The sequence below is a fragment of the Equus przewalskii genome, unplaced genomic scaffold (assembly GCF_037783145.1).
Source record: "Equus przewalskii isolate Varuska unplaced genomic scaffold, EquPr2 ChrUn-13, whole genome shotgun sequence".
Lineage (NCBI taxonomy): Eukaryota > Metazoa > Chordata > Mammalia > Perissodactyla > Equidae > Equus > Equus przewalskii.
This window is the reverse complement of record NW_027228750.1, coordinates 4,047,021-4,073,261: the sequence shown is the minus strand read 5'-3', so window position 1 is coordinate 4,073,261 and position 26,241 is coordinate 4,047,021. Positions and strand designations below refer to the sequence as shown.

The following is a 26,241-nucleotide window of genomic DNA, read 5'->3' as shown; positions in this document are numbered from 1 at the left end:
TTAGTCCTCTTCCTACTCGATCTTCAGGTGGTTATCCACCTCTCTTTCCCACACTCCCCAGCTCCTCTTCAGAAGCCCTGGAACAGAGCCGGGGGGACCTCTGGGGATGTTGGTGTATAGCTGCTAAGAGAATTAACATGTTACTCCTACATAGTCCTGATTTGTGACCCTCTGGTCACTAATAAAACAGTTTCTAAGGTGACTTAGGGGCCAGCTTCCCAGTAGAAGTAAATAGTGCTGAGATTCAGGCACTCCTTAGTTTTTCGTGAAGCCTGAGAAATCTGTCTTAGATCCAGTCCATTTATCCAGCTTATCTGTTCTTACTTTGGGGTTTTACTTTCTGCTATGTTTGAACCCAAACAGCTCCGTGCAGGGCCACTGTGCATAAATGCTTACATCCAAGAGGAACTCCACCAAGACATCAGCTGCAAACTCGCCATCAAACTCAATTGTGCGGTCACCCTTGAGAATATACAGGCTTCCTTCTTCATCAAAACCTGGAAGAAACAGAGTCAGGTCATCCCGATGTAAGAAGAGCCATCTTGTTGGCCGAGGTCGGGCTCAGGGTCTCTGGGTGACAGTGGGGTCAGGATCAGTGGAACCAGCATTAGCTTTAGAATCAATTCCTGAGAAACCACACTTCTGAAGGGCTTCTAAAGTAGAGATGCAAATTGAAATAGTCAAGAACCAACAATTCTACCTGGACTTTAACTTGAAAGAAAAATCTATTCTCCACTCCACCACTGCTTTAATTTTCCAAATACTGCTGACCCCACTTACCTTCTCAGAACATTTCCACGCCCACTGCCCAGTTGACTTCCTAGCCTGTCATTCAAGTCCCTCCACAACCTAGTGTGCTAAATCGTATGCTTCACCTTCTCCCCTGGGTGGCCCTGCACTCCTTTAAGAGCGGCTTTCTTAAGGCTTGTGCATTCCCTTTGCTTCTTGCCCACGTGCTGATATGAAAGGATCACAGAGCATGATTCTCTACACAGATGTTCTCCTCATGCCCCAAATTTGGAGCGACCTCCACTAGCCCCCCCACTAAGTCCTGCCCAGGTTAAGGACTCATTTTTCCCAAGAAGACCACCCCAATCTCCCTTACTATTATTGATCTTCTCTCAGCTCCATTTACATGTACTCACTCTAACAGTAAGCTCTCTACAGGTAGGACCACTGTCATCTTGGTATCCCAGTGCCTTGCATAGAGCCTGGACACATCAGGCACCCCATAAATGTTTGTGGCCAGAACAAACAGCTTGCTTTTCTGTTATAGCTGAATTCTGCGCATCTACTTTTCCCAGTTAGCTGAGAATGCTGCAAGGGCAGGTTCTGCATCTTCTTTTCTACTCTCTATCACTCTTGGCATAATGCTGTGCACTTAACAAATGTTCACTGGAAAACTGCATTACCCCCAGGAATACTAAATAGCTGAGGCTGGCGTTGAGTCCAACTGCATGGCATCCTTAATTCCTTAGATTAATTGTTTGCAAACTCTCTATTAGCTGCAGAATGCTTTCTCCAAAGGAACTCGTCTGCAGAGCCTCTAGGGAAAGAAAGTCTGGCCCACTGCCTGCTGTGTCCCAGGGCACATCGGAAGAGCTCCAGGCACATAACGGAGCACCATTTGTAAATCTAAAGGAGTAGTGTACTAGGGATCCTTGAAGCGGGAATGACTGATCACAGAGAGTACTATGGGGAACACCAGCCAGTTGGATTTTGCTCTGAGTAAAACCAGTCAGGGGGCTGTTGCACCAGTTCAGGCACAGTCTGATGGAGACCAAACTCAGGCAAATGGAAGAGAGGATGAAAACGAAGGAGCAGGTCCACCATATACAACTGTCCTGTGAACTCCGAAGATAAAATACTCGGAAAGAACTGGTCCAGGTCCTCCAGGCTGAGCTTGGAGAAAGGTTCATTTAGACATTTCAAACCCCAGCACATCTTCCTCTGGGAGAATATCCATCAGTCCATTCTTACAGGCGCTTGCCCAACTTGTCCCTCATAAATTTTTAGATGACTGGAACCCTAATCTTTTCCTCTAACTAAAGTTACTAGAAATTCTCCCAAATTCAACTTCTCATTAAAACAATGGGAAAGGAGAAGTCTAGAGAATCAAGAGGTCCTGGAGAAGGAGAAAGAACTCATTAAATTGCTTTGGGCTAGGGAAAGAGTTCAACATACTTTGCTCCCCTGCTCAAGGGGAAAAAAAATTCCTTAATTTGTGTCCAGGGAAAGAGATACCCCAGATATTTTTAATAATTTATTATCATTTTATAGTCATGAGTTCTTCCTTGTATCCAACCTAAATACTGTCCTAAAATTTGTCTTAAAAAAAATGGGCTAGTCTTCTTGAAAATAAAATAGAAAACAGTTGTCTGTAATTCTCCAAGATAATGAAATTTCATGTACCTGAAGGTATTTACTGAGCCTCTGCCAGTCTTTTTTTTTTCTTTTCCTGTGCTTACTACCCCAAATCCAATTAACCTTTCCTCAAAGGTCCTGTTTTATAACCTCCTGCTATTTTTTTTAATAGCCATTCTTCACTGGTCATGCAGAAAAAGCAAAACGGGCAGCACATGTATGTGTGTATTCAAAAACCAGAGGAGTTACCTATATTCTCTCTCCTTGGAATTAGAGGAGTGAGAATCTTAAAGTGCCCCGGCACTTAAGCATGACATATTGACACGAGAGACTGCAGCTTGCACTGTGTAGTCACTTAACCATAGCTCATCTAAATCCTCCCTCTCGTCCTTGGTGATAATGTCCAGCTGGGGTTTAGCCTTAAATTTAGAAACCACTGGCACCCCAGGGTCACTACTATTAATGCTGTCTTTTGTTGGCTGTTTCAGCCACGAGGTAAGGGAATAACAGGTGATGGAAGCAGAGATTTGATCTCCCTCAGAGACATGACGTGATCATGGCGGTGAGAACGAGAACCTGGGAGCTGAAAACTGAGGTTTGAAGCTTTAGTGTCAGTTTCTGCAGGAAGAAACCCTCTTCATTGAACTGATACAAAGACATATTAGATGATTGATGTGAAACCATTCAATTCAGGCCAATATTTACTTTTATGAAACTCTTCCCCAATCCAAGACTAAGATATGCAGGACCATTTTACGTTCATTTAAAAATAATCCAGTTATGCAAGAAGAAATTAAACTGTACTATTTTTGCAAGACATGTTTGTTTCTTCCTGATATTTCTCAAAAAATCACACTTACCCAGTTTCTTGGCAAGCTTGGCTTCTTTCTTGGCATCCACCATCACAAAGCCTATATCTTTGTGTTCCAGGACCTGGGCCACAAGCTGAAGGGAAAGACAAGTTGGAGAGTGAGTGGGCCAAGAGTAGAAAGATGGTAGAAAATATCATGGGATAATATTTTGATGTACTGACAGGAGGGTTTTCCTCCATACTTCCTGTTACTCTGTGACCAATTTAAGCTGCAGCAAAGGGATTCTATGCTTATCCCCTCAGGAAAAGGGCGATTCAGCACAATGCTGAGAAACAAGGAGAGAAACTGTGAGGATCAGACCTAAGACATAAGATTTGGAAGAATATATCCACTGTCACACACCCTTCTCTGCCCTCAGGGTGGATAACATTGAATTTGGTTAGAGGAGAATCGCAAAGGAAGCAAAGGGTACTTGATACCCATGGATGTCTGACAAGGGGCTCCGAGCCCTTCCTGAAGCACCAAATGAACCTAGGGTGGGATGGGGACACAAGAAGATTCCAGATAGGCTGAGGGGCCTTCGAATAAAAGAGGCTGTGTCCCAATACCCAAGCATAGTCCCGGAGTCCCTCCAACCCCTGCGTATGTGAAGTAGGAACGCCCATTGAGTGTATCTGGCAAATAGAACCGAGATGGCCTCAAGGCTTCCTGCAGCCCATCGAGAAGAAGAACTAACAGAATACCTGGAGTGGACCCATCAGCCCCAAAGGTGAGGAGGATTCAGCAGCATCCTAGGTGAGCAGATAGCTGAAGACTATTCTGGGTGGACCCCAGCATAGATGATGACAGCACCACAAGATTAGCATCACGTTCATGAATCCCTGAAACTTAGATATAAGCAGGTAGGGAAACCCTCACCTGACTGAGATCTAATTTCTGCCATCTCGCTGAATGGGGCCTTGAAGGAGAAATGGTGTGGAGCAGCTACCAGAGAGATCATGAAGCACTAATATTAATTTTTTTGTTGTTAAACTTTTTTAAAAGATAACTGTAGACTAACCTGTAGTTGTAAGAAACAAAACAGAGAGATTCCTTGTACATTTTACTTAGTTTCCCCCAAAACAGCATCTTGCAAAACTATAACACAATATCACAAACTGGATGCCAGCATTGATGTAGTCAAGATACAGAACATTCCCATAGCCACAAGGATCGCTCATGTTGTCCTTTTATAGTCACACCCACTTGCTTCCACCCTCATCCCCTCCCTAACCCTTGGCAACCACTAATCTATTCATTTCCATAATTTTTCATTTCAAGAATGTTGTCTGAGTTGAATCCTATAGTATGTAACCTTTTGGGACTGGCTCTTTTCACTCCTCGTATTTCTCTGGAGATTCATCCCAACTGTTGGTGTGTATCAGTAGGTCATTCCTTTTTCTTACTGAGTAGTATTTCCCTGGTATGGAGGTACCACCGTTTGTTCAATCATTCATCCATTGAAGGACATCTGCTTTCTAGTTTTTAGCTGTTATGAATGAAGCTGCTATAAACATTTGTGCACAGGTTTATGTGTGAAGGTTAGTCTTAAATTTCCTAGGATAAATACTGAGGAGCGCAATTGCTGAGTTATATGTTAATTGCATGTTTAATTTTTAAAGAAACTGCCAAACTGTCTTCGGGAGTGGCTGTACCACTTTACATTCCCACCAGCCATGTGGTGATGAGTGATCCAGTTTCCAGTTCTTCTGCATCCTTGTCAGCATTTGGTGCTGTCGCTATTTTCATTTTAGCCATTCTAACAGATCTGTAGTGATATCTCATTATGGTTTTAATTTGCGTTTTCCTAAGGGCTAATGATGTTGAAGGGATAATATTGCCACCTGTGTGTTGTCTTCCATGACATGTCTGTTCATGTCTTTTGCTTATTTTCTAAGTGGATTGTTTTTTAATTTTTGAGTTTTGAGAGTACTTTAATATTAGTCCTTTTTCAGATACATGGTTTACAAATATTTTCTCCCACTCTGTAGCTTATCTTTTCATCTTCTTACTGGGATCTTTCACAGAACAATTATTTTTATTTTGACAAAATCCAATTTATCAGTTTTTCTGTTTATGGATTTTGCTTTTAATGTTAAGTCTAAGAACTCTTTGCACCAGCCCTAGATCCTGAAATTTTCTCCTAATTTTTTTCCTAAAAGTTTCATAGTTTTACATTTTACATTTAAGTCCAAGATCCATTTTGAGTTAAATTTTGTGTAAAATGAGAGACATGTTGAGGTTCTTCTTTTTTCTTTTGCCAATGGATGTCCAACTGTTCCACCACCGTTTGTTGAAAAGGCTGTCTCTCTTCCATTGAATTGCTTTTGCACATTTGTCAAGGATCAGTTGACACAATTACATGAGTTTATTCCTGCTTTCTCCATTCTGTCCCTCTGTCTTGATTACAGTAGCTACATAATGTCTCGAAAGTGAATTGACTACCTCTTCCCAATTTACTCTTCTTTTCCAAAATTGCTTTACCTAGTCTAATTCCTTTATATTTCTGCATAAACTTTAGAATAAGCTTGTCTATATTTACAAGAAAAAAATCTCACTAGGAATTGCATGGGATCTTTAAATCTGTATACTAACCTGGAGAGAACTGACATATTTACTATGTTGAGTCTTCTAACTCAAGAACATAGTATGTCTCTCCATTTATGTAGATCTTTGAATTATACATAAGTATCTAAATTTTTGAGTGATTATAAATAGCATTGATTTTTAATTTCAGTGTCCAAGTGTTTATTGCCTATACATATATATATGTAAAAAACTGGTTTTTGTATGTTTATCTTGTATCTTGCAACCCTGCCAAATTATTATTAATTCTAAGAGGTTTTTGTTTTGTTTTTTTGTAGATTCCTTGGGATTTTCCATATAGACAATCATGTCATCTGCAAATAGGGACAGTTTATTTCTTCCTTTCCAATCTGTATGCCTTTTATTTCCTTGTATTTCCTTATTGCGCTAGAGAGAAGTTCCACCACTATGTTGAAAAAGAGTGGTAAGAGTGGACATCTATGCCCTGTTCTCAATCTTAAAGATCTGTTTTTCCTTTCAGTTCTATCAGTTTTTACTTCACATATTTTTCATTGCTGTTGCTTGGTATGTATACCTTTAGGATTTCTTGTTTTCTTGAAGTGACCCTGGATCTATTTGGCTCTAAAGCTTGTGCTATACATCCCTCTATTTTCTCTTTTATGGTTGCTTCTTTCATTTCTCTCCTCATCCCCATGTCTTCCCTCATTTTTCCCAGCATCTGTGGCTTCTCCTTTGGATTTCCTCTCCTGTATAACTTCTCTGAGGGCTTTCTTTGCCTATTCATGCTTCCCTCCCTGACCTTCTCACAGGCTGTCTATTCTCTTTCTTTCTCTCTGGCTCCTAAGCACTCCCATTCTTCTAAGGCTAAGGATATCGGGAAGAAGCACAGAGAGCTGCTCTATGGAGTGCCATGGTGACTGGGGGTGGAGAGGAAGGTAGCAAATGACACTTCATCTTTCGTGCAGTTTTCTCTCCTTTTTTGGATTTTGGCTGAGACTAGGGAAGGCTTAGGATGAAAGACATCATCATCAGTGTTTGTGTTATGACTCAGCTTGAGCTTTCCTGAATTAAATGGGCCAATCTTTCTGCAAAGTCACTTGGCTTTAGTCTGTTGCATTCAATTTATTAGACAAGGTCATTTTTGGATGAGTTTTCTGGTTTTCAGTGTAAGCCACTCCATCCTATTTAATGCTGCTAAAACTTTAACTTAAATATTCCCTTGTCTATAATTCAAAATTAATGATGATGAGACCTAATGGCTTTGTGATATTAGTAAGTACCCCTACTTCTAGAGCATGAATAGTGGTTCTTAAACTTCACTGTGCATAAAAATCACCTAGGGTGCTGGTTAAAATGGGGCCTCCTGTGCCTCGGCACCAGAAATTAGAGAATAGAGCTGGGGTGGGGCTCAGGAATCTACGTTGTCATAAACCACACTACCACACCCCATGATTCTGATGCAGCTGATCTCATCCACACTCTGGGAAACAGTGCTACAAACATCAGTTCATCCAAATGTGATATGGCATAACGTTTTCCAACTGAGACCCACAGGCCCATGCTTGGTCCTGTTGGCCCTGTTGGTCCCTCCGCCTTAGGCATAAACATTAATAATAGTAAGAATATAAGAGATTAACTCTGAGAACTAAACAGAGAATTTAACTCCAACCTCTCTGAGGCATACACCACCAAGTTTTGTGGTTTTTAGGTAGATGCAAATATGTGCCTCTCCTAGGCATGTAAAGCACGGCCTGTTGGTTACCTTATTGATATTTATATGTAACTTTTGAAGATGTGCAAGTGGAAGACGCTATCCCAGATGAACTCAGTTCTGTTTTCCTGGTTTCCTGTTTAAGCACAGCCAATCACTGTCCTAGGCATAGGTGGATAGATAGAGCTGGCAGTCACAGATGGATCAGGAACCCACGCTGGCTGAGACCTGCCCACCTCATCCTTGGCACACTTACACACAATCCCTGCAGCACCCCATCACTCTCGCCTCCCACCCTGATTAGGCCCAAAGTCTGCCCTTGGAGCTCTGTCATCACTTCCATCAGCCCTAGCAAGCACCTTTCATGGGTCTAAGCTAAAGGTGGCCAGGGCTGGCAGCAACCCAAGAGAGTACAATGTGACTGAGTGAGGGGAGGACGGTTGTGGTGAAAGCTTGGAGCCTTCTACGCTGACTCCTGACATGACCCGTTCCCCCCAGGACCAGGAGCCCCTGCTGGGTTGGTAGAGTAGGCAAGACATTGTCTGCCTCTCACACTAGGCTCAGGCTCATCTCTGCCTTTGCTCAGGCCCTAAATCTCCAGCTCATGTGTTCCTTTCTCCACTCTCCTGCAACCCAGTCTTGCTGTGCTCTCTCAAGTTGCTGCCAACCCTGGCCACCCCTAACTGCAAAGCCCAGCTCCAGACTCATCTTTCACTCCAGCCTCCTTTCTGTGAATTCCAATAGCCCATGGCAGGACACAGCACTCTGACACATATTTTGCCATCATCAGAGTCGTGTATAAGTCTCTTCTGTATTGTGACTCTTTCCTCCCTGAGGAGAAGGACCCCATTTTATGCTTCTTTAGTATCTAAGTTCCTTAGAGACACTCAGCATACTTTGGATGAATGGATGGACTGGCCCAAGTACTTCACAAGCTCAAGGGACTTTTGAGCCAAAGAGGGAAGAGGCAATTATCACCAATTACAGTGATTAAGAGTTACAAATATGAGGAGGAGAAAAGATACAGTCAATATGTCTCCTAAATTCTCAGAAAACTAGAATACTCGTTCCAGATCTGACTGTAATTTTCCCCCATTGACTTATAACCTTTCTTCTGCTGGTTCGGTTGGTTTGTTTGTTGGGTTGTTTGGTTACTTCCGACAGCCTTGCCCATTGTCCATCTTAGAGAATGGGGTTGGTACGTGCAGCTCCTGGACATTGGTGCAGTGCTCATTCTTTCCAGAAGCATGACTGCTGATTCTTTTGAGTACAGTGATAGCTTTTTTAAAAGTTCTATTAAATAATATGCATAACTCAATAGTAAAGAACTTGATATTTGTAGTTTCCCCTTACCCTCTCTTTTATATATAAATATATATATGGATGGATGTGTATTTCATTGTGTAGCTATTTATTGTATTGTTGTTACCTCTGTACTGAGGGGGTCAAAGCAGATCTCATCTTTAAGTGAATAAATGACCCAGGGATAATCTATCCCTGCAGTTAAGACAACAGAGCTTGAAATTAGAGACCTGGATTTCTGACTTCGTCACAAGTGCCTTGGCTCCACTGTAAAATATGAACAACAACAGTATCTGTCTCATAAGGCTGCTTTGAAGATTAAATGAGATAATGCGTGTAAAGGCTTCACACAGTTCTTGACATACAGTAAGTGCTTAATATATGTTAGATTTTCTTTGTCATAACAGCTGGATAGGATTCTGGACCTTGTGCTAATTCAGAAATACTAAAGCCTGATGTATTGGATGGAAAGAGAACAATAACTCTTAATTGAGGACCTGCTATGTTCAAGTTACTGTGCTAAACTCAAATGTGTGAGACATACTTCAGCATCAAGGACTTGTGATCTCATCAGGGATGAAGCTAATGAAAAATTAGTTGGTAGGTACTGAAGGACTAGGATGGAAAATAAGGGCTTTGGAGTCTTAAAGAGAGAGAGAGCTCCTGGGCAGGGAGGTCAAATCATGCAGAGCCTGGAAGGTTGTGGTAAGTAGTGTCGATTTCATTTCCATGCACTCAGGATGAAATCTAAAATCCCCACCATGGCCAACAAGGCCCTTCACTGTTGGCCCACCTGCCTCTTTGGCCTCTTATTTATACACTCTTCTTCAGTTCCTCAAAGCACTGAGCTCTTTCCTGCCGCAGGAAGTCTTTGCACAGGATCACCTCGCTCAGCTGTGCTCCCAAGCCCTAGGCTGGGCACAGGCTGAGCTGCCTGCAGGGGACACCTTGCTCTATTCACACAAAGGCTCTAGACGTGCTCTGCTCCCACCAATGCTCTTCCCTCCATTCTTCACCAACTCCTACTATCCTTGAAGTCCATGCATAAAAGTCAGTCCCTAAAAGGCATTTCTTGACTCCAAGTCTGAATTGGGTGCCCTTTTTACACCTGTCCATAGGGCCCTGTGCTTTTCCTTCACAAGCCTTTCTCAGTTTGTAAGTACGCATTAGCTTATACGATCATTTGTCTATCAGTTATCCATTTGATAGCCTGTAAGCTCCAAGTCCACATCTGCTTTTCTACCCCTGCTACCTCTAGCATCTAGCACAGTGCCTGAACAGAGTAGATCTCAAAAAACATTAGTTTCTTGCCCTCCATGTGATTTCACTTATAATGTGAAATCTAAAAAAAACCCCCAAAACTCCAAACTCATAGGTATAGAGAACAGATTAGTGGTTGCCAGAGGTCGGGGTCGGGGGTGGGCAAAATGGGTGAAGGAGGTCACAAGGTACAAACTTCTAGTTAAAAGATAAGTAAGTCCTGGAGATGGGGACTATAGTTAACGATACTGCATTGCATATTTGGAAGTTGCTAAGAGAGTAGATCTTTAAAGTTCTCATCATAAGAAAAATATGTTTGTAACTATGTGAGGTGATGAATGTTAACTAAATTTATTGTGGTGACCATTTTGCAATATATGCATATATCACATGATTATGTTGTACGCCTAAAACTAATACAACATTATTTGTCAATTATATCCCAATGAAAAAAATTTTTCATTAAACATTTTTGTAAAATGAAAATAAGAGAATTTTAAAGGCATCTGGTTAAATTAATCAAGAGAGTTGTTATATTACTAAATTCATCTGTAAAATAAAAAAGTGGTAAACAATGCCAAATTTTTTTCCTATCATTTAGCTCTCTATGTGAGCCGCCACCACAGTATGGTGACTGACAGACAAGCGGTGTGGTTCCAAGACAGGGAAGCAAAACCAGGCTGCCGCAGGGAGAGCGCTGAATCTTAACCACTGGACCACCAGAGCTGGCTCGATTTTCCTATCATTTAAATCCCAAATTTAGGGGCTGGCCCCGTGGCCGAGTGGTTAAGTTCGCACACTCCGCTGCAGGCGGCCCAGTGTTTCATCAGTTCGAATCCTGGGCGTGGAAATAGCACTGCACATCAAGGCATGCTGAGGCAGCGTCCCACATGCCACAACTAGAAGGACCCACAACAAAGAATATACAACTGTGTACTGCGGGGCTTTGGGGAGAAAACGAAAAAAAAAAATAAATAAAACCTTTAAATCCCAGATTCATAGGATGAACATTCAATTCCAGATTTTCAAAAAACATCTACTTTTACAGATCTGAAACCCATTCTGAAAGGAAGAATTGTTACTCTATTTTGTATTTGTACACTGAATGGATTACTGTTTCGTGTCCATGTTGCACAGGAAATAGCCTTTAAATTGTAGTTTTAAAGAACTATGTTTCTCTGGTTGGTACCACCTTTCAAGTACGATGTGAGCAGTTTTAAATTAAGCAATTTCACATGAAAATTGAGATTTCTGGCTTTCCTTGGAAAATCATAAGAGCTGGGCCCACATCACTACTTGCAGGAAAAAAATCAGTTTCTAAAATAAACGAAGGAATGAAAGTGGAGACTGCTTGGAAGAGAAGAGGCCAACTAGACTTGAAGGTGGAGGAGCATATAGGCGGGCAGGGGAGAGCAGCAGGAGCATCCCGGGGGAAGAAATGGCAGCAGCGGAGGCTTGGAGGTGCAGGTGGCAAGGTGAGTGTGGGAGAGCAGGCTGGCTGCCTCGCGCAGAAGGCTTACTTGGGGCAGCTGAAAGGAACAGCGTGTTTAAGGCAGGTGAGAAAGAGCATGCAGGACTTTGAATATTAGGACAAGCAGTTCTGACTTGGGAGATGTTTGAGTAGAAGAACAATCTGGCTGATTTGAGAGAGATCTCAGGGCATGGACGAGATAGAAAAGAGAGTGGAAAGGAAAAGCATCCAATGGGAGGCCAATGCCATAGTCTGAACGGGAGAGGACTGGGTCGCAGACCAAGGTGGTGGCACTGGTTGAAGAGGTACTTTGTAAGGTGATGTTCCAAGTGGAGAATCAGTCAGACCTGCTAACTCTTCCGGGGCTTTAGAGAGAGAAGTGAAGGGGACCAAAGGAGAGGAGGAGGCAAGATGATTCCAGGGTCTCCAGCCAGGGAACAGAGTGAAGGACAAGACAGCGATGTCACGAGGGCATGCCAGAACACGGGACAATGTTCTTAGCTTGGATTTAGATGCAATGAGTTCATGGCAATGGAAGTACAGCTGAGAGCTGGAGACACCAACCTGGGGCTTGGGAAGAGGTCCCAAATGGAGCTGTGGAAGTGAGAAGCGAAGGCGTGAGGGTGGGTGATGTCTTCAGAGAGTAGAGGGTAGGAGAAAAACCACAGGGTCGAGGACTGGCCATCTTGTAGGAGGCAAGAGCAAGAAAAGGAGCCTGCCCTGGAGGCAGAGAGGACTGTGGGAGAAGGAGGGGGAGGACAAGGAACACAGTGCCGTCGCTCCAAAGTCACAGGAGGAGAGAACCTCCAGAAGGAGTGGGTGGTGGGATTGAATGTTGCAGGAGTCACGGAGGGTGGGACCACCATGAGGCCTCTCCTTTCAGGACTGGTAAGTCATGAGTGACCTTTTAGAGAAGAGCTGGGACAGAAGCCAAAGCACTAGCAGTTAAGCTGTTGAGTGGGTGGCGAGGACATGTTAGAGCAGGTGTGGATCACTTGTTCAAGAAGTCTGCCCATGAAAGGAGGGGGACTAACAGCAGCGCCCAGGGGCACGTTCCCTGGGCTGCGTGACTGCTCCCCAGGCCTCCGAGGCCAGCACAAGCAATATGTCAGAACCCTATGCCTATGTATGTCCCTCCAAGTCCAATCCCCTTGCAGGACTTTGCCCTCAGCCAGGGAAAGATAGGAAGAAAGCTCCATTTGTGCAGCTTCTCAAGAACCATCTCCATGGAGAAGAAAGACGAATTTGCTTCTTGGTCAGAGAGAAGGTGGGGAAGGTGTGGGGTGGCAGAGAAAAGGGAGTGGTAACTTATCGAAGGTAGCTGAGTGGGGGTTACTTTCTGCAGGGTCAAGAATCTGAAAAAAACTCAAGGACTGAGGATCTTGGGGGAAAATGTCACAGATCTTTGTTCAAAGCAAATGTCCCTTAGGCCAGTCATTAAAAATACCCTGGCTGCAATCCTGCTCTTTCCGTGTAAGCCAAGAGCCAAACGGCTGACTTCACCCACTGTCCCTGATACCATCTGGCGACACGTCAAGCAATTCAACAACTGTGTGTGCTCCCCTGAAACCCGAGAGCTGACGTTTATCTCCGGTAATCTCCTGTCACTTTCCACCGCCCTCAAATGGGGCCTGGGCTATGTATAGCTGGGGGGCTGGCACATGATGTGTCCATGCAGGAGGCCGGCGAGGGAATGGAACAGCTACTTTATGCGATTCAGGGGAACACCAAGGCCTCTCGGAGCTGCATTGGGTGGCCTCTGAAGGAGTCTCGGGAGAGAGGAAGGCTGTCGATTGTTTTTATTTGCACTTTTGGGCTATCACCTTGGTTGATGGCAAGGAAGAGACTCAAGGGCCAATGCTGTGTGTTCTTTCCACTCCACCATGTTGAGAAGCAGTGTAACAACAACAGTAAAATAGCATCTCTTGGGCGTTTATTGTATGCCAGATACTGCTCCAACTCCTTACAGGCATTATCTTATTGAATCTTCACAAAACCTACACGAAGTAGAAGTTTGCAGGTGAGGAAATGAAGGCACAGAGAGGTTAACAACTTGCCCAGGGCCACACAGGCTTAAGTGACACAGCTGAGATTCCAACCCCAACACTCTGGCTCCAGAGCCCAAGCTCTCATCCATTCCATTCCATTCGTTACACCTGGGCCTCAGAGGGACCTAGGTCCAAATCCTGGTCCAAATTCTTATCAGCTGTGAGACTTTGAGCAGGTCACAACTTCTCTGATCTCAATTTTCTAACACGAGTTCTCATTCTCGCAGGAGTAACATGTATGCAAGTACTTAGTAAATGTTTGTTCCCTGTAAATTCACTATGGGGCAACCCTATGACCCCGAACAGTGGTTCTTGAACCTGAGCCAGCATCAGCATCACCAAGAGGGAAGCCTGTGAAAACACAGACCACTGGGCCCCCCCAGAGTCTCTGACGCAGCAGGTCTGGGATGGGACCCCAGGAATCTGCATTTCTGACCAGGTCCCGGATGATGCTCATGCTGCAGGTCCCGGGCCCACACACTGAGAACCACTGCTTCACAACCATCCAACACACAATCACAGTCTTCCATTGTGTAGCATTTTGTGATGTCCAAACTGACCGAATGAGCGAGGCTATTCCTGGATGCCAGCTTTTTTCTTTTCATACTAAAAATATTGTTGCAATGAGATTTTTAAAAAATTGCTTTGACTGACATGGGGCTATGCCATGTCCTTTTCCAATTTTTCTCAGCAGAGTTCTGTGCCTGAGAGCCTGTGAAAACGTGGTCCAGCAGCCCAGACCCCGACATTCTCTGGGAGCCCCCTCCTCGTCCTCCCCGGGGAGAGTCCCACGAAGTAGTCACTGCATTCCTGGAGCCAGGGGGAGAGCGTCCCTTTTCTAGCTCAACTGTCCCTAGGTTGGTGCATCTCATCAAAAAAAAAAAAAAAAAAAAAAAAAAAACCAGCAGGAGGGTTTCTGCTGATGGAGAGACTCCTACATGTAAAATAATGACTGGAAGAAGGGAGCGCTGACTTGTCTTCCCCATAGCGCACGTGCAAAAACAGAAGAGAAACCTGTAACTGCTTGGCTGGGCTTTCTGAAATGTCTGACGGACGTGTATTCTGATAACATCTGCTAACAACAGCAAGGGCCATGGAGGGCTGACTTGCACGGAGAGCTGGAGGTGTCAACGTGCTTCCACATATGCAACACTTTCCAGAACAGCCTTTTACTGAGCACCAAACGTGCGCCTCTCACTTTACACACACCACCTCTTTTCTCTTCCTAAGAACCCTGTGATGAGGGTGTTGTGTTTCCATTTTACAAAGGAAGACACTCGACCTGCAGGAGTTAAGTGACCTGCCTGTGGTTGCATGGTTAGAGCAAGGACTCGACAGTGCAAGGACTCAAACCCAGGCGGGCCTGACTCTACAGCGCGTGCTTCTTATGCTGTCAGGAGGCATTGCGATTGCTTTTTTATGTGCTGCCTTCACTTTGGTGTCCTGCGCTGGGGTGGCTGTGTGAGCCAGTGTAAGGCAGAGGCAGGTGAGCATGTGAGGGAGCACCTGTCGGCTCGCCTGGCCCTCCTCCCCGCCCAGCACACAGCAGATGGTGAGGAGAGGCCCGCCTGGCGTGGGGCACCGGGCAGCAGGCGGGCGCTCCTGGAACGGGTTCTCTGGGCAATCAGGAACTGCTCAGGCCTGCCCAGCCCAGCTCACTGCAAGATGGCGAGCTGGCCACTTTCCTGCGTGGCTATGCAAAGGGAAACGGCTTATCTGGATCAAACCGCAACCAGTTTATAGAAGAGGGAGCCTCAGAGGCTTCATCATACAGACTCAGGATGTTGGGGGCTGGCATTCTTGGTGGAACAGGTCGTTCTAGATGCTAAGGCTGAGCTGTTAATTAGTCGAAAATCCTCTGCAACCAACCAGTGAAGTTCAAACTGCAGGAGAGTAGGGCTGATGCTTTTAAAGAAAAATCTTGTGATTCTGAAACAGATTTTATTTCTTACTTTTTATTTTACTACTTTACATTATAATGGTCCTTATGATAGTTTTTCTAGTGGTGCCTTCCATGGTATCTCAAGTCTCCATTTAAAAATGCATAACTTTGGGAGGAGGGATCCCATGACTCGACATCCTACAGGGCTTGAGCATTATTGAAGGCTTTTTGGCGGTGGGAGTATTGAGAAAAGAAGGTTTCAGTGGTCTAAAAACTTCTGAATCAACAGCGTACTTTCAATCTTGTAAAATCTTGATTTCCCTATTACTTCTATACACGTAAGGAAGAATGTAACAGTGATGAACTCAATCCATGCTTTTACAGTGGTATTTCTTGTCTTTTCACCATCACACGTAAGCACCAGTTTTATTACATATTAGCGCACAGCAAACACTCCTCAAACCTTGGCGTTCCCTGGGCTCTGGAGAGATCTGCCGTTTAAGAGTGAGCGTGGGTGTACATCTTCCGAGAGAGTATTGGCTCTATGCGTGGATTCATTCTCAAAGCCAAACCAAAATAAGCCCAACCTCATCTGATTTTTCAGAGGGCAGCAGGTGCAAGTTTGGAGAATGCCATCTTTGGGCAGTGAACAGTTGGAAGAAATACCTGACTCCTGCGTGTGTTACTCTTCTCTGCCCAGTGTTCCCATCTCATTCCATCTGTAGATTTACTTGACTCCAGCAATTTCATTTTGCCACTTTTCTCTTGGGGTTTAGAAATGCAGCCACTGGGACATTTGCCAGTACTAAATAGGTTTGAAGGCAGGCTCAGCCTTATAGAGCCCAGAGGCTTCTGCTTATGCTGTATATATTTCGGACTGAGAGTCCCATGGTTAAAAGAAAAATTAGTTTTACCCATATTTCAGTGGGATTAAGAAAGGATGACAAGCAGTTCGATTCAACCTAATTTTATGCTATTCCACTCAGTTCTTGGTGTTTGGGTTTTGTGTGTGTGTGTGTGTGTGTGTGAGAAAGATTCACCCTGAGCTAACAACTGTGCCAATCTTCCTCTATTTTATATGTAGGACACTGCCACAGCATGGCTTGATGAACAGTGTGTAGGTCCACGCCCAGGATCCAAACCCGTGAACCCTGGGCTACTGGAGCAGAGTGCACACTTAACTACTATGCCACCAGGCTGGCCCGTCACTCAATTCTTTTTTAAATAATTAATTTAATTTACAAAAGGAGATCAAGGAGAAATATATTTCCATTATAGGCCATGTATCTCTAATTCCTTGCCTTTTCCTTCTCTCTCCATCCATCCATCCAGCAAACATTTATTAAATACCAAATTGGTGCCAAATATTAGTCCCTTTACTCACACTGGTCCTTTCAGTTCAACACACAGTCCCGCTGTACCATTAACCATTGCTCAAGTGTGGGTGAAAATCCAGAATACAAACTGAAGACCCTTGTGCCTTTGTAAGTTGGCACTGCTTACAAGCACGAAGCAAGCCCAGCAGCTGTTCCTGGGTGTAGTGGAAGGAACATGACTTTTGGAACCAAATAGATATGAGTTCAAATCCTGCTTTACGCTCTGCCATTTTATAGCTTTGTGACTTTGGGCGATTTCTGTTTAGCTCTATGGGATCATTTCGTTGTGTGTAATGTGAGACTATGTTGTAAGAATTCAATAAAATAACATATGCAAAGCACCTGTGTTGGGCATGGTTTATGATAAATTTGTAATAAGAGCTATTTCCCTTCTCCTCTTTCCTCTTCTGTTCATTCAACATTGATTCAACAAACACTGTTGAGCATACGCTGTGAGTCAGACACTGATCTAGGTGCTGAGGTACAGCACTGAAGAGAACAAAGTCTTTGCTTTTGTGGATTTTACATTCTAAGGGACATCAGACAATATGCAGCATAGTATGTCAGCCAAGTGCTATGGAGAAAAGTTAAGCAGGGTAGAGGGGATAAAAGGAGTGCTTGGGGACCGTGATTTATACAGGTGGCCGGGGAGATAACTTCTTTGATAAGATGACATTTAAGCATAGACCTAAAGGAAGTGAGTTCGTATCATCAATTAAAGAAGAACATCTTCTTAGATACCAGGAGCCATGTCATCTGAGTTTTTTTTTTTTGAGGAAGATTAGCCCTGAGCCAACCCTGCTGCCAATCCCCCTCTTTTTGCTGAGGAAGACTGGCCCTGAGCTAACATCCGTGACCATCTTCCTCTACTTTATATGCGGGATGCCTGCCACAGCATGGCTTTATAAGCAGTGCCATGTCTGCAGCCAGGATCTGAATCAGCGAACCCTGGGCCGCGAAGCAGAACGTGCACACAACCGCTGCACCACCGGGCTGGCCCTCATCTGCATGTTTAAGTAAGCAGTGCATGAATATTTGATGAGTAAATGAAAGAGGATATTTCTGTTCGGGTGTTCACAAGACTTAGTTTCACATTATAGAACATTCACCTGTTTGCTCTAAGAAGCTTTCCCACAGTTTCCCATGAAACATGTTAACATCTCAGTATCCCATATTCATACTCCTCCAGGATTCTCAGATTTGTCATCTCTTTTGGGGAAAAGGGCAATGTGACACAGCAACTGAACAGGTGCTTTTCTTCTCTTTCTAAAGTAGATCCTGGACCCCAGTCGAAGATTACTTAGAAAGGCACCTTCTGATTTGGCCTTAGAACACCCTGCAATTCCACTGGAAAGCTCCCAAGTAGGGTAAGGTTTCCCAGGGACCCAGATCATCCCCTGCTAAGGAGGTCCAAAGTATTAATCACTGACTGTGTGAGTGAGGGGACAGTGGGACAACCCTGGGAGGCCTGGCTGGGTCCCATAGCAGACCTGAGTCCCTGCAGCTCCAGACCAACTTAACACCCCAGCAGTTCTCCAAATCAGAGGTACGCTGACGAGTCCAGTGTCATTCAGGAGAGTCAATAGACCAAAGATCAAGCAGGTGCTACATGATCCTGGTCATCTGGAAAAATGTCTCCAGGCAAGGGACCAGTATAATGCTTTCTAAACTTTACCGTGTCTATGGATCACCTGAGGACCCTGTTCAAATATAACAAGCAGCCAGGTAACGTCACTACAGCTGGTCTGGGGTCCACATTTTGAGCATCAAAGCTCAAGTGCTCCACAAACATGGCTGACATTAGAATCACCCAGGGAGCTCTTAAAAACTGTATTACCTGGACATCGCCCCTACCCCGAGACCAATTAAATCAGTATCTGAGAAATGAGATCCAGGCATCCGTGTGTTTTAAAACTCCTTAGGTGATTCCAATGGGCAGCCGAGGTTGAAAAGTACTGCAATTGGCTAAAAATGTGTTGTACATTTCAAGTGACAGGTGAAGGGAATTAGCATTTGATAAGCCCCGGCTATATTTCAGGCTCTCAATTAGGAATTCTACATAGATTAATTTCCTAAATAGTAACCAGCATAACAAAATAATAATATCTGACACTTACAGCTTCTTATAATTTTACAAGAAATTTTTATTCACTGCTTTCCTTTGATTTTCTTAATTCACTGAGGTAGAAACTAGACGGTTGATTTTATACATTAATGAACTGAGGGGCATGTCCGTGACTTGCCCAGGATCAAATAGTCAGTAAGTAGAAGAGAAGGTCAGGCCCTCTGACCTCCAGTTGTCTGCTTTTCCCAAGCACTGCTACCTCCTTCGAGGTTGGATAGATGAGAATGACCGTGCACAGAAAGTGCACACGAGAATCGCGTCCATGACACTGGGCACATTGCAGAGTCTGAAGAGGCTGCAGTCACTCCCAGCCAAAGATATTTTCACCAATCCCATACAGATTGATTAGGAGACTGAGACCTGAACAGAGAAGGGAGCTCAGTCTGCCAGGGGCCTTGGCAGACTGAGACAGCGGCATCAGGAGACTTGTGTAAATAGCAGCAGAGGCCTACCTTGCACAGAATTCTGATTCTTGATTCTGCACAGATGATGGAACCAGGCTCTCCCTCCCCGAGAAGGCCTAATGGATAACTTGTGCTAGAATCACCATCTAAAAATTATTGGAAAATAATATTCTTACCAGCGCTAGAAAATGGATCCTAACAATAACCCTTCCTGCTGGTAGGCAGCCATTTCCAATAATTTTTAGGTTATCATCCTGCCATTTAATATCCAAGAGGGTTTGGGATAGAGGCCCTGGGCAGGCTGTGTGGATGGCAGCAGGAAGCAGGGTCTCCTGAAGTGGGAAGAGCAGGAGGTCCCAGCAGAGGGGACACCGAGGAGCAGTCTCTCCCTAACACTCTCACTGAGGCCTATTGAAAACAACGGGAGCAGCAGGTCAACCTGACCTGCAACTGTGGGGACGATGGGCTATTTTTGTGCCAAGACCCCAGATTGACTGCCAGTCCAAGGGACTGGGTTCACCTAGACAAATGAACCGATTTGCACTGTTCACAATGTGGAAAGCGTTGCTCATTCATCATTCATTCATTCACACATTCATCCATGTATTCATGTTAGGATTACTGAGGCCGCTAAGAGCAATGGATAACTGAGGAATGAATATTTCTATTCAGGAATTCATTATGTTTATTTTCACGTTCTAAAACACTCACTAGCTCAGCAAAGCCTTGGACCTCAGAGGGAGAGCTGAACATGAGGACAGCAAGAGTCCGGGATCATGGGCAAGTCCCTCCATCTCTCTGGGGCTTAACAGGCTGTGAATAAGCACTAATGGCATCGCATTACCAGTCCCGAGCTGTCCAAAAATGGCCTGGTGTCTTCAGTCTGTAAAATGGTGGGCCAGGCTGGGCTGTGTCTAAAATCCCAACTCAAATGGGGAGTGTGGAGCACCTTCCATGTGCCGGAAGCCATGTTCTTGTCATCTACCCCACCAAACCTTCATCACACCACCATGATCTCCACTGCACGAATAAAGAACCTGAGTGCAGACAGGCTTCTTCCTAGGGAACTGAATCCAGGCCAATCTGATTTTGAGCCCATGTTAGCAGCACCTCCTCTCAAGCATTTCAACCCGAGGGAAGACTGGTGATGTTGGAGAACTTTCTCTGGCAATATTTATAGAACATGATCGAAGGAGTGGCTTGCAACCCAGGTTCAGGGGGGAAGAGGAGCAGGAAACCAAGGAGCAAGAAGGAATGGAATTCATTACCCGTATCCTCCTCTTGGTCTCTGAGTCCTGCAATGCTAACAGGATCTGGCCACTGTAGTGTGACTGTATTTGCTCTTGGCTGAAGCTGAAGGAAACAGCATACAAAACTGTGAACCCCTTTATAATCTGTGTTGACACCCCAAAGAAAAATGGGGAAAAGGCAGAGAAAAATATTTCATGGAAGAAAAAAAGTAAATGGGAAAAAATTTTATGAAAAATTCAATCTAGCTGGAAATCAAAGAATGTTCATTAAAACTGTAATGAAAATCTAAACAAAGATTTTAAAAATTCTGAAAATTGTGTCAATATACAAAAATAGAGAAATTATTTTAAAAATATGTATGGTCACATAATGGTATCCTATGCCAGCATGAACATTGTGTTTGTTGAGAATATAAAACTATTTAACGACAGGAAAACTCCCCACGTACTGAAATGAAAAAAGCAGGAAACAAAACTGTACAAATGGTATAAACCCAACTGAAAATGTGTGTTTACCCATAGAAAAAAATACTGAAAAGAAATCTATTGGAACATTAACCAGGTTTATTTCTGCGTGGCTATTTTTATTGCCTCCTTTTTCCTTTTCCATACATTCTAACATTTCTAAACGTTCCAGGGCCCAACCTAGAGAAAGTGTCAGATGTAGAGCTAACTGGATGGCATTTCAAGGCCCTGAGTCACGCATGACCTCCTTGCCTTGTGGACGGGGCTGTTTCTGTGTCTTTTCATTGTCATCCCTTAAAGCAGCAGACGATATACACAACTGACCAAAATGTCTTTGGATTTTTATCAGAATGGGATAGCCCTATGTGACAAGTTCTAATCGCTAACCTTCTAACCTCTAAAAATCTCTCAATTTTTCAAACTAGAGTGGCAACTCATCATTAGAGAGGGAAATCAATTTAATTGGTTGGGATCAATGTTTTTTTTAAAGTGAAACAGAACAGAAGACTAGGTATAATAGAAGACCAAAGAATTTTTTTAAAAATCCAAGTAGTCCCCAAATAATAAGGATAGGGATTGTCCTGTGAAACTTTTGTTTCATTTGTGTATGTATGCGTCTGTGTGCGTTACGATAAAGAACATCGGAAGCTGCCTTCCTAAACTACTTGGAGGAGAGGAGGCCGGCTCTCCCTGTACTGTCTGCCCGTGGATGAGACCTCACTGCCTTAGGGACGTACTCTGGGAACCGCCTCCTCTTCTTCCACCCCTCGAACAGTCACAGCCTTGGAATTGGCAGAATATTTTCCTTAGTGCAGGTCTGGGATCCAAGGACTTAAGACAAAATAGTTGTTTTGAGCATGAAGGAAATTCAGAGGCTCACATCCACCCTCTCTTTCCACTCATGGGATTCCTGGAGCCATTTTGTCCTGGAGTCTGAGAAACAGCCTGAACCTGACAGGTACCTCAACAAAGGCCTGCCCATTCCCACCTCCGCCACCACTAAAGATGCCCAGCCTCCTCCCCGGTTCGGATATTTGCATGATTAGTGCCTCCAGGGCTGTGTGCTTCTCAGCCCGGTTGGTGGTACAGCTGGCATCATCAGGCCCAGGCCAGTGGGCTGAGCGACTCTACTTAAGGCAGACTCTTGAAACGATCCTGAACAGAGTGTGCAGCAGCTCCTTGTTCACTGTCTCACTTGATTCCAGCAGTAGTGTAGTGTAGGGACCAAGGCTGCCTGCACTGCATTAGTTGGGTGACCCTGGGCACTTAGCCTCCCTGCACCTGTTTCCTCTTTTGTAAACTGGGGATAGTAACTGTACCTGCATCATAGAAATATTGCAGAGATTAAACCAGCTAGCACGTACAAAGTGCTAGAACAGACCCTGCACGCAGTAAGCATTCAATAAATGTTAATTATTACTATTTAATCATCTCATAAGCCTTATGATAGTTATATTTTTCCATATTTATAGATAAGAAAATGAGGCTGAGAGAAATTGAGTAACCTGCCCTATGTCACGTGGCCAGTAGAGGCAAAGCCGGCATATAAATCCAGACCTCCTGGCTCCTTTCCCCTAATGATGCCCACATCGCCTTTAGAAGCCAGTGGGGCATCGAGCTATCTCCCGTGCTGAGCTGCCACCTCGTCAGTCTCTGCCAGGCGCTCTCGGATCAAAGGTGTCTGGAGGGATGGTGAGCCCAGGGGAAAGTCCTTTCTCATGATTTTGCTTAGGGACCCAGAATTAGTCTTTGGGGGAGATACACTCTTGGGGGAGTTTATACAAATGTATTATGTGTGTTTTTATAGGCTAGGGAATCGTAAATGGGGTCCTTGTTTGCACTGGCTAACTGAACAGTGATGAGCATATACAGGAGAATGCTTATGCCTTCAGTTAAATTTTTCACAAAAATCTCTCTCAATAATTGAGTAGGGCAGTTTGAGACGGCGACAAGGGGAGTGAGGATCTCGTGGACTGAGCAGCAGCTATGCTGCATGTCCTGTTTTTTTCCAGCCTGCGATTTTCCCACAGATGTAGTACAAAGACCTAGTAACAAAGGAACGTCCCTGCTTGCTCTTCACTTGTAACCTGCAAAGGGAACCAAACTTGCACATTCTGCCCTCACGATGGAGCCTGAGGAAAACTAGAAGGGCAGTGGTGATATTTTAAAACACTTAGCTTTTGTCAACCAGAGCTCTCTGGAATGACCACATCACCATATAAATCCTCTGAAAATAGTGTTTGTATGAAGATCAGGAGACACTTGGGATTCTGAAGTCCTTTTTAAATTATCAAAAATATTTTGATGTGTTCAGGATGGTTTTCCTGGGTTTTATTACAGTCTTTTTTTTTTTTTTTTTTAGAATTCAAATCCACATGGGTTTTATATGGTAATTCTGTTAATCAAAGTATTTGGTTAAGCTGAGCTCTCTGGTTGTGTTGGTTAATAAACTGCTGTAGGTCTCAAATGGCACTTTTCGCAGATTTGTGCCAGGGCTGGGCGGGCGTGGGGACTGATAAGGGATCTTGGGACTCCTAGAATTCTTGGCGCTCACAGGTGCTCCTGAGTGTAAATGATCTTAAACTGTCCAGGAGAAGCTGCAGGAATGGTTCCTGGGGCACTCACAGAGGATTAGAGAGTGGGCCCACACGCCAGGTTTACAAACAGGTATCAAGTGGAGATAAAGTAAGAACTGACTTCAGCATCTGCCCTGAGCTCACACCAAGAACTTTCTGAGGAAAAAAAAAAAAAAATCCCCTTAATGATCGTACAGCAAAAATCTTCACACAGCTACGCTGTGTAATGTTGACCGAAACCAAATCACGAGAGAGGAAAACCATTTAGTGACATTCGCAGTCTGACCCATGAGGAGGCAAGGTCAAACAACTCGTATGTCTCCAGGACTGTGGGGGGACTTGAGAGAGCAAAGGGTAGGGAATTAACACACTGAATGAAACCCACAAATAATCCCTGAATTTCATTTTAGCCAGTCTTTTTAACAATAGTTTTAATATTCACTCAGAAAATAGTGGCTGGGAATATTGTCCTTGAAAAATCAAGAGACCGTCATGTGACAGACATTAAATCAGAACCCATTGTGCAACCCATTGAATTGTCCCCATGCTAAGAGTCTGGACCCACCCTCCTTGTTCACACATCCCAGCTTTGCAACAAGAACATCTTGAGATTTCCATGAGACTGAAATGCAGCGAGTCTTCAGGGTCTACCCTCTGCCCCTCCTTCCCACGTCCCGCCGCCCGTGCCCACTTGGACGACATGGTCAGCATGCCTCTGCTTACCTCAAGCACAATTTCTTTCAGCTGGAACTGTTTCTGGGCGACTTTATCGGAAGACACGGGCTCATGGTAGTAGAGGCAGAGCAAGTCGTATTTCTTCAAAACCTGCTTGAAGTTCTTCTCAGTGAGACTGACCACGCGGTCCTTGCCGTCGTAGGTGGGGAAGTTGAGCCCCTCTTCCGCCCTGCAGGTGGACAGCAGGTAGACCCCCACCACAAACAGGTGAGTTCTCTTCATCTGGGAAAAGTTATATGGAGCACAGGAGAGAGGGCAGAAGACTCTGGGAGCACTTGTTGAGAGGAGTGGGAGCAGAGAGCCTGGCCTCCTCTGCCGCGTTTGCCCTTCCACAGCCCCAGAACCGACTCTTCCCCTCCCGGGGTCCAGCTAAGTGCCGTCGGGGCTCAGGGCAGACAGCAGGCTCGCCCACACAGGCGTGCGTGGACTAGGCGGCAGGCTGGGCGGCCAAGCCCCAGATACCTCACATAGCTTGGCCCAGCCCCTGTCTCATCAGGAACTCCATTTTTAGGATGCAGTTGTTTCAGGCTAAAAATAAATCATGCAATGAATAAAAAAGTTAGATATGACACTGTTGAGGGATTCGCTGATACAGTCTCTCAGAGCGGTGCAGAGGGAGGAGGCAGGAGGAAAAGAGGAGAACGTGTGCACATGAATAAGGAGGCCAGGAAGGTCAAAGAAGAGAGCTAACCTTGAGAAGGAGAAGGAGAGAATGAGAGGAGACAGAGATGGGACCCGGGCGCCAAAAACCAACTGGTGATGTTAGGACACAAACAACGCCACTCTGACATTACTGAACCGCTCAGTTATCGAGGGAGGTAGTTCAGCCTGTCCCTTCCTGGCAGGCTGCTCGGCTGTCCCCTGCCTACTCACTGTTGACAAGAGAATAAACGGAGCTCCGAGGTGGACTTCACGTTCTGTGCATGCCTTCCCCTCCCTCTGTCCTCTCCTCTTAGAAACCAGCTCTGGCCACTGCATATGTGCACGTGGCTCTGCCAGTCACCGGGCAAGGAGCGTAGGGACACCAATGCAAGGAGGACTTGTCCCCATTTTAAAATTAAATAAAAGTTTAACGGTCTTCCTCAGAAACCCTCTTAGGTTTTTCTCAATCATCTCTGTCATATTTCTTTTTTTACATTAACCCCTATTGTATTATTTTTGCCCCTTTCCTCCTTGTTAGAGACAGACTGGGGTAGAGAGTCTAGAAGCCGAATAGATCAGAGTTCAAATCCCCACTCTGCCTTTCAATGGCTGAATGGACTTTGGAGGGTCACTCAGCCTCTCTGAGTCTCAGTTTCCCCACGTCAAATCGAGACAATTATAACCATATAGTAAGGTTTAGACATAGAGTAGAAAAGCATGGTATCAAGCAAGTGCCCAAGGCAGTGGCTATTGCACTTGCTTCATTCTCTCTGGAGAACGTAGGTTATAATCATCACTTGCCAGTCTCTAATCGTAATGCTTTGTGAACCCTTTCCTGTCCATTTTCTCCTTAAATCCAGCAGGCAACTGAGGCAGAAGAGATTAGTGCTCATTTCACAGGTGAGCTAACTGAGAGTCAGAGAGATTAGCAACTTGTCTGAGATGGCGTCCCTAACTGCCAGCAGGCGGATTCAGCTGGGCCTCCGGCCTGCTTGCTCCTGGTTTCTGCCTCAGGGCCATTCCCCTGCAGACATCTATCTTTTTAAGTGGCTCCTTGACCACCCCTTCTGGTCAAACACCAGTCCGGTCATGTCTTTCCACCCTTTGGAGTGGTCTACGGCTCTTATGATTTGGGCCAAGTTTTCACCTTCCTTTGGTTGGAAAATCAGCTTTGGAAATATGAGGACTGTCACACACAAGGTTTGCAGGGGATGGAAGGAAAGAGGAGTTCA

General features: G+C 44.7%; 1 protein-coding gene across 3 annotated transcripts in view; it reads right to left on the bottom strand.

Moving 5' to 3' along the window:
• CASQ2 (calsequestrin 2) overlaps positions 1 to 25,321 on the bottom strand; it is a 62,617-nt gene extending 37,296 nt beyond the window's left edge. Inside the window, exons 1-4 of one of the 3 annotated variants that reach the window (XM_008515131.2) lie at positions 25,059 to 25,321; positions 24,356 to 24,895; positions 3,225 to 3,309; positions 397 to 497 (exon numbers count right to left, since the gene is read on the bottom strand). In XM_008515131.2, coding sequence (XP_008513353.2) covers positions 397 to 497; positions 3,225 to 3,309; positions 24,356 to 24,589 — 420 coding nt within the window. In that variant the 5' untranslated portion in view covers positions 24,590 to 24,895; positions 25,059 to 25,321. The remainder of the gene's footprint in view (positions 1 to 396; positions 498 to 3,224; positions 3,310 to 24,355; positions 24,896 to 25,058) is intronic. The other 2 variants (XM_070607870.1, XM_070607869.1) reach the window with 2 other exon arrangements.
• Between the last annotated feature and the right edge of the window lie 920 nt (positions 25,322 to 26,241).